Below are 20,234 nucleotides of genomic sequence, written 5' to 3'. Positions count from 1 at the left end.
AGCTATAATTTCACCATGTACAAGTTTCCATGGTAAGTAGAAAGCAATTCTCTATTTGCTTCGTGATAAAATACAAGTAAAAACTTTAACATTAGATGACATCAAAATCAAAGGCCCTGACATGCTATCATATGGGGGGTTTGTAATACAACATCAAAATAATCGGAAAGTTGGAATAATTTCTAGAAGTAGAGAGGTGCACTTATTTCATGTATCTACGAACTAGGTGAAACACACTTCTATCCTTTCTCAGCTGGGGATGATTCAAGAGATAATAAAAATAATAAGATGGTTAATCAAGAAAAATGTTTTCAGATGAATAACAATTAGGCCAAGAGATTACTACGGAGTACGGACAAGTACCAAAAACTGCACCTTGTAGGCATTTGATGAAGAAAACATCCGCTGGCCTATTAACCATGAGTACTTGCCAGGCGAATTCATCAGAGGTGAAAAATGAGGTATGCAGTTACGTTAAAGCATGAAGGAGGTTCATGTAAGTAACCTTAAACACAAAGCCTCCGAATCAAAAGGATCTATGCTTACCAGATTATAGATTCTGACCCAAGAATAGATCAGTAAATGGTATAGATCACAATTTCATTATAATGGGGCCGATACAGGATTGGAAAAAATGGCTTAGTTCACGCTGGACCTCTCCTGAGCTATGCTCACTCCGAACAAGATCTATCATTAATGGGAACAACTGAGAAATGTACTTCCTAAAAGAATCCGTTTGCCAACTGCACAGAATGCGTAGTACTGACAGAACCAAGGGAGTCCTTGCTACCAGTTCTTCCTTCTTAGCTGAACCCAAGGGAAGATTCCACTGGTATATTGCCTTATCATCTGGTTTCCTCTTGACAGAGTTCAACCCAGAACAGTCCAAGTATACGCGTAGAATTTCTTCACACACACCCACAAGTTCTGGTTCTATATTCTTCTCTTCGACGAATGATGAATTGTTCACAAGCAGCCCATGCAAAAAATTGAGGTAATTCTGGTAGGACTCATTTTCAAAAAACACCAGCGGAGGTTCTGGTATCTCAAGGATAGAACATGCTTTTTGCAGCTTTTCTTGTACAGCTTTCTCAGATTTCAAATGGTGGGCATGAGAAGTGACAGCTGAATAGATTCCAAGGAGGGCATTGACAGTATCAGCTGATACCGATTGCCGACACATCTTGTAGAGATCAGACGCCACCTGTACATCGAAAAAGAGCAGCATAATGAATAAGAAAGCAAGGTGAATCATGTTGTTCTCTAATTTGACGCCAACAGTGCATTTAACATAACTCTCTTGTTAACATAACAAAAGGAAGCTAAGAAATAACCCAAGGTTAATGCATGAACTATGTTTATTCCTATTTTATAACTTTCAATCATGATATTGTCACACCTACTGGCTGGTGATGTAGAGGGAATGGATTGTGGTGTCCTTGTAGGGACTTTAGCAATTAAGGGTCAATGTCCATCTATTCACTTAGCATCAAAGCCAGACCCATCGATCCCATTAGTGACTTAACCCGGAACCAGACTGTCTTTTAGACTGACTTCTCATCCTTCCATATTTAATAAGTACATTAGGTAGTTTGCATTCTGCATGCTTTTGCTATGTTAGTCAAGAGTTTCCGAAGAAACAAGGACACACTACTCTCCACCTGGAAAATGCAGTGAGCAGTGGATAAGAATTATCACAGCACGAAGAAACATGCCTGTGTGCATCCATTCTGTTTTTCCTTCCCTTATAAGGATCAACATACGTCTTTTCTCAATAAATAATATTCTATCCATAATAATTGACCATGGAAACAACACCAAATAGGGCACCAAACAAGTATTATACACAGCGAATGGTAGGAAAGGTGGATGAAGAACCTGTATGACGCGCAACTGAGCCGCTATATGATCCTTCATCCTTGAAACAACATATCCTGCAGTATGCAGGTTGTCATCCTCTGATTCATCATTTACCAATCCAGCCCCAGAAGATGTTTCCATATCATTTTCCGACTGACTAGTAGATATCTCAATATTGTCCATTGTTCTCAAAAGCTTCAGAAAATTGGGTAGAGTGGAATATGAAGCTTCTTTCAGAGCTAGAAAGATAACTTTCCATTCCTCTTCACAGAATTTGCCTCTCAAATCAGCTGCCAACCGCATTACAGAAGCTACCCCAGTGGCTGCAGGATCCTTGCCAGAACCTATTATACATCCTACCATTATAGAGACTACACTAGGTAATTCAGACCTCACAATATCAAAGAAATTAACAAATAAATCCACCAAACATTGAGCTGCCACCACAGAAGTTTCAGAGTCCCATAAGCATCCATCCGGTGGTATGCATCTGGATTTAAATGAAGACTGGTCATACTTTACTTGAGCTTCTGTACTATCATTTACTGGACTGAATATTGGGTAGATTACAGACTTAAAGACATTAATCCAGAATAGGCGTGGGAAGAGATGACCGTGGTCCTTCAAGATGTTGAACAGAACTTCCAATGCACTCTTTCTAATAGCTGACCGAGGATCTGAAGTCAATCTTGATAACCCTGAAACAGAATTAACAATGAATCAAAAAGATTAATTAGAAGGTTATTAACACTAGACATCCATATAACTTAAAATTTGCATGTGCAGTCCACAATTTAGATTCTGAAATTCATTAGTTCAGAAAATTCTCATAAATCAAATTTCCTAGAGTCCTCCCGTCTTAAAGGTGAGAGGATTATGCAGAAATGAGGTGGACTAATTTGACTTAGACAATTGGTAATTCCACGAAAGTGTAAGGACACCCTGCTGCATTAGCCACTTGTTACTGCATGATACAACTCGGCAGGTTCACTGATAAGAATTGTTTAATGTTTCCAGTAAGGTGGAAGTATGGGAAAAGAAAAGCAACAACATACCTGTGAGCAGAGGCTCCCAGAAAGACATATAATCATCCTTATCTGTGAAGATTAGCCCATCTGAAGCTTCTTTTTCGGCCACTGGAATAGATGAATCATTATTTTTGTTTTTCTCGTTGCTAACAAGGCCCCCTTCTGCAAGTTTGACAGCACAGAAACGGAGAAAAGCAATAGCGTTGAGGCTAACATCACTGTTGAATCTGCTGTTTGTGAAGGTAATGAGGCATCTAACACAATCCGTAAAAGTCAGTGTTTCAGTCTCAGTGATGTAACGAAAATATTCCCGTACGATCTTTTCCATGGTTTCAAAGGCAAGCAACACAATATTTTTCCTTTCATCTGCAGCAGCAGCTGTAAAAACCTGTAAAGGTGCATATAAAGTCCCATCACATCCATGGTTCCGTTCCAGTACCACTTATTGAAGACTACTGCCAAAAGACAACTATTATACAGTAAATATTTGTAAATATTACAGAAATAATTAAGCGCATTAAAGAGGATATATCTTACATGCAACTCAGTTACAAATAGATTCCTGGAAAACGAAAGCTTACAACATAAAAGAAACAGAGAGAATAGAAATAAGCAAGAGAGAGCAGTAGATACTGAAAGACACTAACAAACATTTATGTACTAGATGATACCTGCTAAGGATAAAGCAAAAAGAGTATAAAAAGTTGAACTAAAGATGTGATAATTACCATAAAAACACTCTTCCACCCAGATTTTACATTATTGACACGACTCAGAACCATTTGAGAAATACAACGAACTATCAACTCCCTGATTTCAGCAGAATTACTTTTCTGCATAACAATAACAAATGGTCTTAAAAATTCATTCTGAAAGTTGTAGTTTGCCAGTTCCTCTCGTTCCAAAAACTTCATAGCAAGTTGTCGCAATGAGTCCATGACAAAAATTGCAACTGAAAGATTTTCTGACAAACCAACAGCCACAAAGAACTCTGAAAGAACACTCCATATATGGGACCACACTAATCTGATACGGTTCATGTTATAGTGCCTGCAAAATAAAGATCATACTTTCATCATATTTTTTTTTTTTTTTTTGAGGTAAACCATACTTTCATCATATTCACTTTCGAAATTTTTTGTGAGGTATAATTTGATGAGTTCAAAGACAGAATCTTACGCAACTTCAACAATTTTTGTAAGGCTAAATACACGGGGATCTGTTGGAGACTGTAGTTCTGACATCGAAACTTTGCAAAGGGCCCTCACAAAAGCTACTATTGCTTCACTGTTCAGCCTTTGGCTATGAGCAAATATGTGATTTAGTTCAAAGTTGCCGATCTGATCAAGTAAGTTCAAGTTTGAAATGAAGTTATTTATCTGTTCTGGAGTCACCAATGCTGGAGAGTTAGCTCCGACGGTTGCGCTGTCATATGACCCCCCTCGAACAACAGCAGCAACAGTTGGATTCTGCAGTGTCCCTTTTTTCTTCAGTGATGGAAATCCAGCTGACTTCAATGTCTTTTCCTCAGATTCAGAGCTCGAGGTAGTAAAAAAGGAGGAATCAGATGGCGCGCCCTCCCCCAGCAACTGCAGATGCTCAAATCGAGATAGACATGTCAATATATGCTCCCACGCTTCATGAAGATGATTCCCATCTTCAATGGCAATCGACATTATTGTCTGCATGCAAATTAAAAGGATGTTATTCTGCATGAGTTTCAGATTAGTAGAAGAGCTTTTGATTGAGTTGACAATGACTTGTATAGTTGAGGAATAGTTTCTTGCTTCTAGTTCCTTTTAGTGAACCAAAGAGGTTCTTGTTTGTAAAGAAAATGATGTGTACTTTGTAGAGTAGGCTCTCTACCTTTTGGTGTATGTTTGTATACGGGAGTTTTTCCACATCAAAAAAATTATTTTACTTTATTAAAAAAGAAGGTAACTGGTGTGCGTGTATTTTCATGAAGACTCTTCATCTGCTGCAAGTTTATCACTGTCTGGGCAAAAGATGTAAACTGACATGACAGAAATCGAGGAAATGGAAATTACTTTCATTGTATCAACATTTTTTTGTTTCATATCGGCAGCACAGTGAAGATTAGTGAACTTTGCCATAGAGGTGACAAAAGCATCTCTCTGCGTCTGCATACCCATCACAGCTGTAATGTGCACAGCATGCCTAAACCCTAGTAAACACTGAGAAGTGGCATTCTTATCATCACTCTGTTCTAGGGTGACACTGAAAGCCGCAAGCATGGGACCCCAGCAGACTTCCACCATAAATCTCAATATAGCTGGATCTGCAATGACATAATAGATAGACCTGCAACAAGACAGGATATAAGTTTTTATCTGTATTTATTCGCCTATACAAGAAAATCCGTGATATGAAGACACATGAGACCAGCTTGAGATCATGCATAACTAAACCCTATCTATGTAGACCAGAAGGCACCCAATCCTTTCAATAGTCCTTATATGGGAAATTTTCACAATTCTACACACTGCAGCAACTCATCGAAAGGAAGAACTAATTTGTTGGCAGATGATAAAGAAAGAATCAAATTCCTATCATCTGACAATCGGTAATATGAAAAGTAGATTCATAAGTCAACATGTGGAATTGAATCATACTCAGATTTTCCAGATTTTGTTTTAAACTGCTCTTGAATATGCCTCACGAGAACTCCATTTGCACCCAGTGGTTTTTCCTCTCTCTGCTTCCATACTAGATTCAGTATACCATCCAAGCCCAACAGCTTATTAAGACTGTTCCCCTGCTTGTTTTGCGGCACAGAAGAATCCGCTTTCATCTTTATCTCGTTTTTCACAATTTGGTCATAGAGAGCACCCAAATAATCTTCAGGTAAATCCTTCCCGTCGTCAATCCCTCGATTGTTCCGGATAAAATCAGCTTTTGTCATCTAAACGGAGAAATACAATAGTTAAAAGTCAGAAGAGAACCAAATACCAATTGCACTATTTTACAAGTATCATCTACATGTGTAACAAAGTTAAGATGACTAAGTGCATAGACTAAATATAAATACTATGACAGACAAATATTATACTCTCCAACAAGTAACTCATCTGCGTTATGCTTTCGAAGTCTCAAATACCGGAATCCCATAAATGGTTGGCAGCAATTGGTAACCCATATCCGTGACTTGTACACTATTATTTCATGCAAACCTCAAGATTGCAGGTGAATTTCCTAATACAAATTAATTATGAGGTAACAAAATGATGTTTACGTTCAATGATAAGCTCCATCTCGTTTGACATACTTTTTAAATTCTTTTTTTTTTTTTTAGCTAAATCACAAAATTCCCAAAATTTATATACACAAACAGAATCCCGTTACATGTAAAAATTCCAATTTTAATATATTGTAAAAGATATGACATTAGCTTTAAGCTATAGATTTTCCTGGAAATGTTTAAATAAAAGTTTTGTTATTAAGGCAGTAGCAAATTCATCAAAATATAGATTTAAACGGTTTTAAATTCTTATATCTTTTTATAAGGAAAAAAAAATTAAAACCGTTTTACGTCTATATTTTAAACTTATTTTAGCTAAGGATCAGCATCATAGAACATCCTATGTCATCTTCCGTTCTTCCTTATACTATGAACTTTTTTATAATGTAAATAATTTTATTTAATAATGTGAAAATCTCCCATATACAAGCAGAATACCAAAAAGTAAAGAACCTATAACATAATATGATTCTCTACGAACGGCACCCAAATTTTCTATACACTGAACCTGGTAGGTGCACCAAAAGGAAACTAGGAATGAGAGGCTATTCCTCAAATGTACAGTCATTTTCTATCTCATTGAAAGCTCTCCTACTACTTTCATTCCACAGCACCCACAAAAGTGCTAGCAGGGGAAACATTCCGGACTCTTCAACTTTCTTCCTTCTTCTGAATTTCCAACAAGAGAATGCCTCCTTCACTGTGTCCAATATTGCCCATTGCATCTCCAACCATCTCAAAACCGCACTCAAAAGAGTTGTCATGGGAAATGTAGGAGTGGTGGTCCACATATTCACCTGAACATTTGCACACGAAGCACAAGCTGCCATATGTAATCGCCTTTTCTCAAATTCTCAGCAGTCAATATAGCTACCCTTGTTGCCAACCAATCTTTATACTATGAATTTATATGCACAAAATAACTAGCCAGCTTATTTTGGGGTTTTGTTTCATATTATTCCATTATCTTTCATTCATTAGCATTCTCATTATATACTTTATTCCTGCGAGAAACTCGTAAGGAAGGACGACTGGCTTGAAAAGCCCTTTCATCTATAGGGTTCGCGGTTATCTGGAAAGATATCCAATCAGCTGCCTTGCATATTATGGACTATTTAATCCAAGTGCTGGAATGGCAGATTTGCATAGTCTGTTGATCTGTAAGCTGACAGCCGTAAAACGGTAAAAGATGGTTGAGTTGTTGATTCCAAAGAATGAAATGAACAGAAACCCCAGATTGGAAACTATTGAGATGTGCATGTGGTACCTTCGATCAACCGTTAGACAGTTCTCCTGAAAATAACAATGAACGTGCTATAAGCTGGAAAAAGCTGAAGGTGTATATATTAGCCTCAAGCACATTATCTCCTTGTTTTATTCAATGTGGACTTTTGCGCTCTTCTCGTAGCCACAACTCAGACACTATCATCCCTGTTCCAGCATGCCTACTAATATGAAACTTATATACTGGACAGGTTCTTCTTTCTCATTGTCCTCCTCAAGAAAACCTGGACAATTTCATTACCAGTCTCTCAAGAATATATTCTGCTCAAGGACAGAGTTTTGGAACAACTACTCTACTAATTATATCTTACTATAGTTCCAACAGCCCACATAACATGCTTCGGATAACAAGATCCAAAGGACAGTTTGGCACATTATAAGAATCTTTAATTTAAAACCACAAGATTCAAAAGTATCCCTTACTTTCTTAAATTATGTGCCTAGTCATACTAAGACACATAAAATGGAGTGGAGGGAGTACATTATTTGGTTGCTACGTTTGTCTTTCTCATAAATAATACCTGCATAAGTTATGTTAGAACCTATGTGTTGGAGTAAAAATAAACTATTTTGTTTAAAAAGTAAAATACATTTTAAATTATACATTGTATACTGATGTGTAACATATTAAACTAAACATCTAACAAGGAATAATCCCTATATTATTGTTCCTGCATTACGATCCATTCATTAGTAATTCATGCATAATCTGTTTCTAAACAAAAGCACCCCTGAGGCAAGAAATGAATGAAAGTAGTAGACAACAGTGGTAGTATTTAGAATACATGCAGTGAATCAAGCAACTACAAGAAAAACATTTCAGAGAGATTCCCAGGGTACCTTATCTTTCACCATGCTATTATGTGCATCTGTATTGAGCATTATCACAGAGTAAGCAAGCACATAAGCTGTATCTGCGCTGGTAAAAGAGTTAGGATTGCATTTACAATAGCGCTCCGCAAACTTCTCCATTATACGGTCAATCTTCTGAGCTTCACCAGGTAATCTGAACCCTCGAAGGAAATATCTGATTGATTCACCAAAGTCCATGCCTTCAAAATTAAAAGAATCGACATATGCGTGCATAACTTTCAGAGGAAACTCCTCTCTTTCACCCAAATAATCACCAATGATGGTTGGATTCAATCCGGTTGTATTCTTCAGAAAAGAGGCTACATCTTCTGGGGAATTGCCAATCTTTTTGGTGCTCATTAAGAAATCAATCCCCTTTGAAGGTTTTCTGTTGAACAGTGAAACGCCTTTCTGCATTTGATCCATTTAGAGTAGTCAGCACTTAATCAGACCTCAAGTAGCAAGAAGTGAATGAAAGGAGCAAATGAAAATAAGGGAATGTGCTAACACAGGATGATAAACCTGTATTTCTAATTTATGAGCACGGCGTTGCTCCAAGGCAGCAGCACCAGAAAATTCAGAATTTGCTTCCGGATGCAGCTCATAGTCTATATTACCCTCTTCACCGACACTTATAGTGGCTTCTGACACTTCATGATCAGACACCTTATCAAGATTGGGATCCCCGACTTTCAGTTGCTGGTCCATCCACATCCCCATTGACTTTATAATTGTGACTAAGCATTTCACAGATTCAGAACGAAATGTAATATCTTGGACTGGGGACAGCGTAGTAGTGGAACCAGGAGGCGGACCAAGTGCAGTTTTAAGAAGACCATTAACAGTCCTGCAAATATCTGATGGAATTAAAGCTGTTTTAATTCAATTTAGGTGATACCAACATAACGATTAAGTGACACATATACTATATACAACAGCAATTAGCATGTGCATTGCCGCAAAAGAGAAAAAGCATGCATTTGCATTGCTGCAAAAGAGAAAACTGAAAAAGTATGAGACTATAAAATCCACAATAGCCTTCGGCACCTCTTCCTCTCTCGCACTAACCTCTTCCGCAGCTTCTATGGACTATAAAATCCCACTTATTAACAATTGCTACCTGTGAAAGAATTTAGTATTTGAGTTCCCATCCTTCAACCATAACGGCCTCGATTTTGCCGCCATTAAGTTTCCTGGGTTATCACCAACTCCACTTTCTCTCTTTTTGCCTCTTTCTTTTCTCCATTTTTCCTCCTAGATCTAACTCTCTTCCCCTATTTACTCTCTAATTCCTCAAACTCAGGGCAATTAGCTCCCTTATAATATCCTTCACCCACCCATAAACCTCTTTGTTTAGCCTTCAGTTATCCCTTCTTAGGTGTTACATCTTACTAGACAATGTTCCTTTTGACAACTATCTCAGCACAACACCACCCCATACCCAAAGTCCATCACCCTTAGCCATATGATCTCGGATATCTAAAGGTGTGTCTCATTCTCCTTCACATCCCATTACAGCCAACACTATCGACAACTGGTCTGAACTTAACATGGGAAGTGAGATTTTTTCATATCCAGCATACATACTAAATGAAGTTATCACTATTCATGTACATGAGAACAACAAGACAAAGAGCCAGAGATGAACTTCTTCGGAACTAAGTAAACTTGCCAAGTCGATAGACCGAGTCAAAAACTATTGAATACTTGGAGATCAAGTTGTATCTTAGACTTGATCTTCTTGTACATACCAAAAACATAATATGGCTCAAGGACCATGAGTTCAGCTTTATGTGGTGAACATCAAAATCAACTAAGAAGCTTGAAAAACGAATGCAATGTCAAAATAAATGTCGACAACCAACTTAGAAGCTTGAAAATTGAATGCAGCAGTAGTTATGACTGATGAACTAAACCATTACTCAATATGATCTAATTAAACCATTCGTTGAAATACAGAATTGACAGCAAATACCTTTCAAATATGTTAGGAGCGTCAACATCACAGTCATAGTTGACAAATACATCAATGATAATCTGAGGATCCTTAGATATCTCCTCCAGCAAACCCAAAACAGTCATCTTCTGCAAGAAACTAGGCTGAAGCACATTCTCCAGCACACGTAAGATCAGCATGGGGAAGAAGATTCCAATTTCTGATTTCAACCCAGATCTATATTTTGATAATAAGTTCTTGAATATTGAACAAAGAAGTTGAAAGATCGTCATCACAGATAGTGCACTGTTCTTCAACAACGACAAGCACAAAAATTGCTTGATAACATTAAGAAACCTGTACTTAAAAGATAAAGTTAAACCATGAATATATCAGATACTTCATCAAAAAAAAAAAAAATGAATATACCAGATACCTCAACACTTTTTTTTTTTTTTTTGTGGGGGGAAGAAAAAAGATATATTAACATATCTCAAAAAAAAAAAAATACATTAACATATTATTATCTTCAGTTCTATAGAACCCCGATAAGCCAAATGACTTCTACACAAAGCTCAGCTTTGCTACATTGATAATCAGGCTGGCCTTTCTATAACAATCAAGCTGAATGTTGTAGGACAATTTACAATCAGAAATAACATGGAAGGAGTAGCTTAAATCACTTTTCCAGCTACAGCAACCAGGTTACATTTACTTTCATATTCTTGCTTTATTACAAGTTCCAAAATCTTTAGCGGAGAAAAAGAATATATGTGGTGAATGTCGAAGATCAAATAAAGACTAGCAAACACTATGGTCCATATGAATCCTATATTGGCAAGCAGAATACCTGAATACCAAGGAGTAAATCACACCATAAAGGGAGGAGTCATGGGAATGCTTAAATCACTTGCATTCTCATTATAGATCTCATGAATGATAGTTACCATGAGTTCGATATTTATACTAAGATGAGGAGTGATATTAAGCACAATGATTATTGTGTTGATTGTAGAGTTAGGTGTAGGAGTTCTAATAGGCATACCCCAAGGAGATCTAACAAGAGGAAGAATCCTAAAAAGACATGGCCTACTAGAAGATAGCTCTGCTATACCAAGTGTAACCAATGAAAGGATGGCAACCAAGACGCTCACGGATTATGCTTTCTCTTGTGGCAACAAATCATTCATGCAATGAAACAAAAGCTAATAGCGTGTTTAAAAAGTGCTTTTTTTTTAGAGAGTTGAGGTGTTTGGCCAAGCTTTTAGGGGAAAAAGTATTTTTGAGTAGCAGCGCAAGCTATTTTCCAGAAGCTGAAAAAGTAATTTTTCCTCAAAAGCACGACAAGCACAAATTGATGCTCTAATATAGCAAAAGTGTTTTTCAAATTGATTAGCCAACACAAGTTGACACTCTCCAAAAGTACTTTTTCAAAAATCACTTCTAACAAGAAGCACCTTTTTTATTTTGATTAGTAACAAGAAGCACTTTCTAACATAAACAAATTTTAGAAGCATGGACAAACAGGCTATAAGACAACCAATTGAGAGTTGGAAGGATTGAAAGAGGAACTTGTGTATTGATATGCTTCTAGAAAGCTCCTTTGAAGTGCACAACAAGAGGCTTCAACAACTCCTCAAGGGACTGGAAGAGAGATGATTGAAAAAGTGAGAAGCAAAGTGGTTGTAAAGGCCCTAGATTGAGGGTTGATGTTAGAAGTCCTCCGAGGAACACTAAGCAAATCCTTGGAAAGTCTTGCCTAAGAGCAAAATAATGGATGTACACCTTTGCCCCATCTTTAATAATATTATTTACCTAATCCAAAAAAAAAAATGGATGTACACCTTTTGCAAATTCCTTTATAACCAAAAAGAAGTAAGATCAACGGAGCAGAAAGAAAGGAAAAAAGGAATAAGGGAGACTACCACCCATAAAAAAATAAGGGAGAGTAGCTCAACAATTCAAGAAAGGAAAAAGGGGAGAAAGTGTTTGAGTGATGAGATGAGTTTTCAATAGGATAAAAATGAGTTGAGAAAATAGAACTTAACTGAGAAAATAGGAAGTGAAGAAGGCAATAAAAGGAGTGCACAAAAGTAGGAGACCCTAAGTGAGAAAGAGTCTTGTCAAGTGCTAATACCAAAGCTCATTCCTTTCCTACTATTTGCGTTTTCTATGTGTAGGAAATTAAGGAAGACTCACTTTAAGTAAAATTCGACAGCTTGCAAGAATCAAGGAATCCCATTGGTAGCCTACTCTTAATTGGAGGGTGCCTTGAGTTAAGCACCTTCCAAGAAAAAAAGGGTACAAGATATGGAATAGTTGAGGGGGAAAAGCTATATTACTCGGATTCTTAACTTTCGGTGCACACAGTGTTATCAAAAGCGAAAACCGCAAAAAAGCTCTAAGGTCAGCTGGGGCTTTAAGCGCAAAGCGCAAATAAAGCGTGGGCTTTAATGAAAAAAGGCGCAATGGTGCAAAAATTAAAATATATATATATGTTTAGCCCAAGACTAATAATAATAAGCATGAATAACAAATATATGGAAAACAAATTGTAAAAAACATAACGATAAAGTGAAATATCAGTTATCTAGTGTTATCTCTTCAAGAGAGGCTCATTGGCAAGGAAAAGTATGTCTAAGAGCCTTGATGATGACACTGAAGCGCACATAAAGCGAGGCGAAGCGCTCAACATGTTTTGAGCCTCGCTTCAGGGCTTAAGCGCGCTTTCAGCGTGCCTTTGACAACACTGGTGCCACATCCGTGTCAACACAACATGGGTGTGGGATCCGTACCCGATCTGGTCAATCAATTTTGGGTACTTTGACCAAAATCGAGGGAGAAATTCCGGACAGATTCAATGATTTATGTAATCAAGACAAAAGCTATGGTGAAATTGAAAAAAATTGAATCAATTGTATAGAATTTTTTTTATTTCACTCCTTTCCCTTTTATCTCCTCCCGAGATTATCCTCTTGATCAATATTTTCTCTTCAAGTTTCCCCATAATATCTCATAATTTAGGATTTATAACTCTATTTTTAGATATTTGAATTATTTTTAGCCGACTCCCCGCACCTGTATCCATACCTGGATCCGTATCCCCGAATCTTAAAATTTAGATCATGAAGGATCCGACCTCTAAATCCTCACCCGTATCAGACACCCGCACCCGAGTCCGAGCAACTTAGGGGAAAACAAAAGATAAGCTAAATGAGTATTCAATCATCTATTCCTATGTGTACACCAAGGCATACAGAGTTTCATGGTACCGCTTAGAGTGTGGTGCAATTCTCACTATCCTCATTCTCCCTTCCCCTTCCCAGCTCCCCTACATAAAGAATAATTCCAAAAAAAAAAAAAAAAAAAAAACTGCCGTACGTATTTCAAGGAGAAGATGACGACTTGGATAGTAAAAAAGAAAAACAAGCGACAAACGACAGCATTAAGGGAAAAAGAAGATACATAGTGATTTTTCTACTAATTCTCTATTATTCTATTTGTTTACTATTGAATTGCCTTTTTTTCTTTTTTTTTTTTTGATGAAGTAAGTTGTTTCATTGAGAAAAAGGCATCAAGCAGATGCATAATTACAGGGGCTAATTACAAATAGACAAAAGCAAAAGAGAATTATAAGCCCCTATACATTGGCTCCCTCTAAAACTAGGGTGCTAATAAAATCCAAAAACTGATCTATACTTGTCATTGGGGACAACATTGTCCAGCAATAAAGGTTTACTAGACATTTGGCTTTAAGTGCATGAATGGGAGTGGGAATTGCCTTTTGAAGGTGCAAGTAGAGAATTCAAGATCATCACATCTGATTCTTATTTCAAAGGTGCAAAGACTGATCATGCCATCCAACAATCCATGTCCAAAAGGTAAAACAAACAAAGAACTAACTCTTGGTCTACTGACTTAAAGTTCAAAGTTAATTCTCTAAATATGATGGAAAATTCATCTTTTTGTACGAAGAAGAACGAAAAGTTTAACAATTCTAGTTACTTATCAAAAAACAAAAAAAAAACAAAAAAAAAACAAAAAGTTTGACTATTCTAGTTTGGATGCAATGGAGAACCGACCAGAGTATATCTAGAGCTTCAATAATGAAAAGTGTTCTGAAGGCTCCATTGTGGAGCGATCACTCCAAACCCTTAAAAATGAATCCTGGGTGGTGATTCTATGTGGATATAATACTTTGCAAGGGTTAAAAGGGGATACAGAATTAGGATAGGGAAGATATGGGCTAAGTTGCACGGACTCTCCGTTTTTTGTGCCGATCCCATTTCAACACGGGTCGGGAGCTGGAGCGGGATACGTCCGGGATACGGTCAACCAAGTTCGGATACTTTGACAGGAGTCCATCGACAAATTTGGGAGAAAATTGAGATTTTGATTTCTCAAAATTAAAGATAAAACGATAAGGGAAATGACATACCGTCATATTATAGTACTTTTGTCTCATTTTCGCTGCTTCGTCTTTCAGAGAATATATGTAAGTTTCTTATCGAATATCTCTCAACATTAATAGCTCTACTTTTTATAATTTTAAATTTTCTTAGCTGAATCCCCGCACTCGTATCCACACCCAGATCCGCACCCCTGAATCTTAAAATTTAGATTTTGCCGAATCCGACACTCGGATCCGTACCCATAGCGGATACCCGCATCCAAGTCCGAGCAACTTAGGATATGGGCCAGGAAATTCAAAGTGTAGTATCAATCATAATTTTCATGGGAAGCCAAGATGAAGAGAGAGAACGAAAGTGAGAGGATTGACTTTTGTCTATCAAGCTTAAACCAATCTTGTGAAGGTCAAAGGGATGCATAAGACACAGGAGAGCGCTGGGAGAAACTTATCAAAAATGAGATAATCCCAACCTGGAAGAGGAGGTAAGATATTGTTATTATGGCATGAGAGGAAACTGGAAGCTATGTATGGTAATAAAAAAATAAAAAAGAAAAGGAAACTTCTCCAATGCCACATAGCTTCAGGGTGCATACTAATATGGCACTGGCTATTATGAGTCGGTGGGCCAGAAAGGGGTACACGGGCAGAGACGGATCTAGGATTTAAAAAGACAGGTGCATCGTTACTGGAGATTGGAAAGGAACAAGTCCGAGAATCGAATATTGGACTTGCAATTTCAGGGAGAAAAAAAAAAGGGAATAACATATAGGAGAAAAAAGAGAGAGAGTAAACAAAAAGAAATAAAAGAGAATAATATGTAATAAGGATAAAGAGGGGTGCACCTTATGATATGTACCCATTTGATCCGCCACTATTCACGGCCAAAGAGGAAAAGGGTCCAACAACGAGTTTTATAGGATGAACTCCTCATGTTCATCTCAAGATGATTAGTTCCTTTAGTATTAGAAGACTCTAAAACATGATAAGATTAATACAGGAGCTCTTAGAGTTCATTAATAACCATCAATTGTTCGTTTCCCCAACTCTAAACTCGATGGAATCTCTATTTCAACCACTTTGGAGGAGTAAGCGCCGACGTGATCCAGATCACGTCGCTAAAGACATGCTTGATGCTTCAGCTCATGTCTATTCTACTAAATTATAGTAGAATGAGAGTTCCATTCACTAATTCATATTTGAAAATATGCAGCTAAGAATTGGCAACTTCAGGGAGCTTGTTAGGCGATGTGTGGGAATTACCCGATCTAAGGCACTCCATCTGGTTGCCTAGTCAAAAGCTGGATTTTTTTAAGATTAACCTTAGAAACTGGAAGAGAAGATTGCTAGAGGACTGAAATGGAGATGAAGGGTTAAAAGTATGAGCTATGGGATCTTATCAAGAAAAGAGCGAGGGGAGTCAGAGGGGAAGTATGGGAAAAAGACTTATACCAAGGGAGAAAAATGAAAAAGTGGAAGTAAAATTGCAGTTAAACAACAAGAATACCCAAAATTTATTTGGAAGTAATTCCATGATTTTCTAGTTGAAAAGAGGGAGAGTAGTAAAGTTGCTTTCATCTTTATCGCATAGAAGGATTGGAAAGGTAAGGTAAGTTTCAGGGGAGAGAGGAGGTTACTGCAGCTGTGGCTGTCTAAACACTATTGTATTTGGATACGTATTTTGAGGCCCAGGTTAGGAGGACTTGTCACCGCATCTGCATAGGAACAAGAGATTGGTTGCAGAGGGAGTTCTCATAACAGAATGTTTCGGGAGCAGCCAAAGTTTATGTGGAGGAAAAAAACCCAAGCATATTTTGTTTTACTGATGGTTTCTTCCAACAGTGTAGGGCACAATAAAGAAAATGCAATAGAATCAATCCATTTCTTTCATGCCACGGGAGATTTGAGAAAAATGCCAATATTTTGGCATTAATATTACAGCGTAGAATGTGATTCCACCGGTGTTGTAGAATAGAAATATAGAACCGGAAAAGGTAGACAGCCTGATCATATCATTTTGGCATTTAGCCTTATGGGGGAGGCCTATGGAGAGGTACTATCAAGATACAAGGGCATTCTATGACGTAGGGTGAAGCAAAGTCAATTGAAAAAGGTAAAAAAAGAGCAACCAAGAGTGGCATAGTGGGCCCTTAAGTTTACATTACCATTTTCAAAAAAAGAAAAAACATCCTGGACAGTTAAGTGGTGAAAACTTTGGAGACTAGGTTCAAATCCTGGTTAAGACAAGAAATGCTAGGTGATTTCTTCCAATCTATCAAAGCCTTGCTAGGCAGGGTTATGTGTTGGAGGGAGATAGTAGGTATCGGTGGACTAGTTGAGATGCATACAAGCTGATCTAAACACCGCCGTTTTAAGAAGAACAAAAAAAAAAAAAAAAAAAGGAACCATGAAAAATAGATCCTTTAAATGGTCAAATACTACAAATGTAAGCTTTAAATGGCAAAATACTACAAATACAATTCATTTCTACGACACTTTTAATGGATTAATGGTACAAATTTTTCTTTCAACCTTCATCCTTCATGTAAGAACTAAAATACATTCTACACCACTAGACATTTCTTTAACGGCAGGCAAACTATCATATCAACCCACTAGATTTTTTTTTTTGTTGCAAACAAAAAACTCAGTAGTTCAATAAGCAGACCGCTGTGTAACAAAAAAATGACAAGCAATCAGCAAATGTAGTAGTAGAAATGAAATATACCTCTCATTTGAGCGCCAAATAGGACCAGCATTATCCATGATAACCTTTAGGAGCTCCAGTGATAGTACTTTCCCCCTTAGCAAAATATTGTCATCTGCGTGCTCTTGTGATGAAAACTTCATAGACAACTTGCACAAATTCTTGAAGAGCATAAAGCCATCCTCTCTAATCTTACTGTAACCACTCAGATCAGCTCCTTCACTGGGTTCCCCGTCGATGGGCTCACCCTTCTTTTCACTGTTGTCATTCTCCAACTGCAAACACAACTTGGATTCAGCGATGCCTTCTTTGGACTTGGCATCCACAATCTCATTGAGGAAATTCTGGGCGAACTGTACAGAGCTACCCTCGTTCAAATTCCTATCAGTGAACTCCAAGAGTTCAGCTACAGCGACGGTCTTGAAGTCGACCATCATGGAATTCTCCTCCACTCTGGAGAAAACAATTATCATCATCTGAGCAAGAACTGACTTGGCACAGATCTGATTGGTGCCATTCATGCCCCCGAGATAGACATTGTAACAGGACCTAACAATGTGGACAAGGCAATCACCTCTGGCAAGCACGTAGGGAGATCGAACGGCAGAGAGCAAGACCCTGAGAAGGGCAAGCTCTATTGCTTCATCCCCAAGAGCGCCGCACTTACAGACGGAATCTATAAGGCGGAAAATATGGGAGGGGTTAGAGCTGGGGGTGGGGGCGTCGATCTCGCAGCGGATCAAGCCCAAGGAGAACAACCTGAAGGAGCAATCGAGTGCAGGTTCAACAACTTTGGGAGAGGCAGAGTCGAGAGCCATGATGAGGGGTTGCAAGAAGAAATCGGCATCGGAAGGAGAGAGCCCATAGAGAGGGGTGCAGGAAGCTGGATCGACAGGGTCGTCAACCACAGAATCAAGCTTGTCGAGAGCGGACTTGCAGGCGGCCACGAGCTGCGAGTGTTTCCTCCAGGCGACGTTCTTGATGATCTTATCAAGAGACGGACCCAGTACCCACCCACACCGGGAAGGCCCGCCTAGCGTTTGAGAACCTGACATGTTATTATTGCCTCACCTCTTTCATCAACTATGCTAATCTGGTGTGATGGGATGGGATATATCAAAGCAAGGACGCAGAGTAGTGCTCCTACGACTTCCACGCCTGCAACCGACACATTCCCGGATCTGAATGCACTTGTGTTCAAATGAAGAAGAAGAAGATCATACTTGTTCCGGGGCGAGAGTGTAAATCTGTCATATTTAAGACAATTAATTAACTCAAGTTTTATATTACTATTATTTATTTAACTTTTAACTATCTAATAAGCATGAGTCCCTCGGACGACCAAGGGTAATCCAGTAAATGTGGCATTGGTCCTCAGGGATATTTTCGGTATTCTACAACAATCTGGAATGATTCATATTTAAAAAAAAAAAAAAATGGGCTGGACCAATGGTACGAAGACACAAATTGTAGACCATCTGGACTGTACCATAGAATTATCTTTCATAATCTTTTTTACACTCCTTCTGCACTGTTCTTCTCCAGAAAAGTGCTCCTTCTCTGAGACAAGAAAAAGGTGACCTTCTTCTTTCATAATCTTTTCTTCCTTTTGTTTGCTTAGATTCTTATTCTTCTTTCTTTGTTTATCTCTCCTGTGTTTTATTTCTTTTTCCTCTTTCGTTTTTGCTACGTTTTTGGGGGTTTTCACAGGTGATTTTTGGTTTCCAAGCTGCAAAAAGGGAGGGGGAATGGATATTTCTTTGCGTCTTTTTAATTTTTTTTTATTATATATGTGTTTCAGAGCAAAACTTACGGGTTTGATCTACTTTAATTTCCATTAAGTTGCTCTTTGTCTTGCGTGTGTTCGCTATGGCTTGAGATAAACGATTAGTGGGACTTAATTTACGCATTTGGAACTTGCTAATTTAGTTTTTATTAATTGTTTCAAAATTAATTTTTGGCATTCTTCTAAGGTTTTCTAAGTATGCGAGATTCTCGTATCGTCTTCACTCTACTATTCTTTCTAATTATTAAGTGAAATTATTTTAAGTCAATTTTTTTATTTTTTTCTCTTGTCAAATTAACGTTATTTGTCATGTCATTTATTCGAGAGGTCGGTCTATTTGTCCTTTCGTTTTTTTCTTTTTGGGTTTTTTGATTTGGGGTGTCATTTTATTTATTTCTGTATGATTTCTTTGGTATTTATTTTATTCTTGCTGCTCTGTTTGGTTGTGGATTTTAAGCATTTTGCACTTCTAGAATGTTTGTTCTAGAAAATTAATTATCGACCACTTTGGCTTTCGGAGATTTTCAAAGTCAAATTTCCTCAGCGAAGAAAGCAAGAAAATATGAGCGATAGGGGTAAATTCTCGATTTCTTACACATCCTATATGTTTAGTTATAATGCTTAATGCTTGCGCTTTTCATACTATATTATGGTAAATTGACATCGTGCTTTAACATCAAATTAAACATTAGGATTGCGAAAATTCAGTTTTAACAAAAGAACTCTATTAAACGCTTGACATCGGATGTCGACAAAAATAGTGAAAGAAACCTTAGACGCCGTATCGCTTATCGAGCAATGCCGCCACCGAACAAAGAAGCTCTCTTTGGAACGCCGTCGTGCGACTTATTCTACAAGAAGGCGTCGTCTTTACGAAAATTCTTCTACTAGCCACTCCATACGATTGATTCTTCTCCGAACCTCAAACTTGATTCCATTGCAGAGCTACTACCTTCATTAGAGACGGACTTTCTACTCCTCATCAAGGAACAACCAACTCAATGTGCCAGTGTGTATGAAATAGGTTTGCGTAATTGAACTTTAAGAATTTAAAGCTGCAGCTAGATAGTTATTCACTATAGTTGATATGTTAATCCTTGCAGGATCGACATCC

The 20,234-nt window shown here is 37.8% G+C and overlaps 1 protein-coding gene across 2 annotated transcripts; it reads right to left on the bottom strand.

The window, feature by feature from the left end:
* Nucleotides 1-275: 275 nt before the first annotated feature.
* On the bottom strand, nt 276-18,586 carry LOC132032394 (brefeldin A-inhibited guanine nucleotide-exchange protein 1). 2 transcript variants are annotated; one of them, XM_059422010.1, is made up of 11 exons: nt 17,356-18,586; nt 10,259-10,576; nt 8,806-9,130; nt 8,272-8,694; nt 5,522-5,811; nt 4,937-5,210; nt 4,068-4,570; nt 3,617-3,938; nt 2,916-3,276; nt 1,879-2,558; nt 276-1,204 (listed from the first exon to the last, which is right to left on the bottom strand). In XM_059422010.1, the coding sequence occupies exons 1-11, from the start codon at nt 18,387-18,389 to the stop codon at nt 593-595; spliced, it is 5,142 nt and encodes a 1,713-aa protein (XP_059277993.1). In that variant the 5' UTR covers nt 18,390-18,586; the 3' UTR covers nt 276-592. The 2 variants fall into 2 exon arrangements, with proteins under 2 accessions (XP_059277993.1, XP_059277994.1); XM_059422011.1 differs by lacking the exon at nt 17,356-18,586 and having other exon boundaries at nt 8,806-9,140; nt 10,259-10,295.
* Between the last annotated feature and the right edge of the window lie 1,648 nt (nt 18,587-20,234).

The sequence above is a fragment of the Lycium ferocissimum genome, chromosome 10 (genome assembly GCF_029784015.1).
Source record: "Lycium ferocissimum isolate CSIRO_LF1 chromosome 10, AGI_CSIRO_Lferr_CH_V1, whole genome shotgun sequence".
NCBI classification, from domain to species: Eukaryota; Viridiplantae; Streptophyta; class Magnoliopsida; order Solanales; family Solanaceae; genus Lycium; species Lycium ferocissimum.
The sequence above is the reverse complement of the archived record's forward strand: the minus strand, read 5'-3'. Positions and strand labels throughout refer to the sequence as shown.

Coding starts and splice junctions, on each gene's coding strand:
- LOC132032394 (XM_059422010.1), bottom strand. CDS start 18,389: ATGTCAGGTTCTCAAACGCTAGGCGGGCCTTCCCGGTGTGGGTGGGTA. Junction 5,211..5,521: donor ACAAAATCTGGAAAATCTGA/GTATGATTCAAT, acceptor GTCTTGTTGCAG/GTCTATCTATTATGTCATTG. Junction 4,571..4,936: donor AAAATGTTGATACAATGAAA/GTAATTTCCATT, acceptor ATTTGCATGCAG/ACAATAATGTCGATTGCCAT.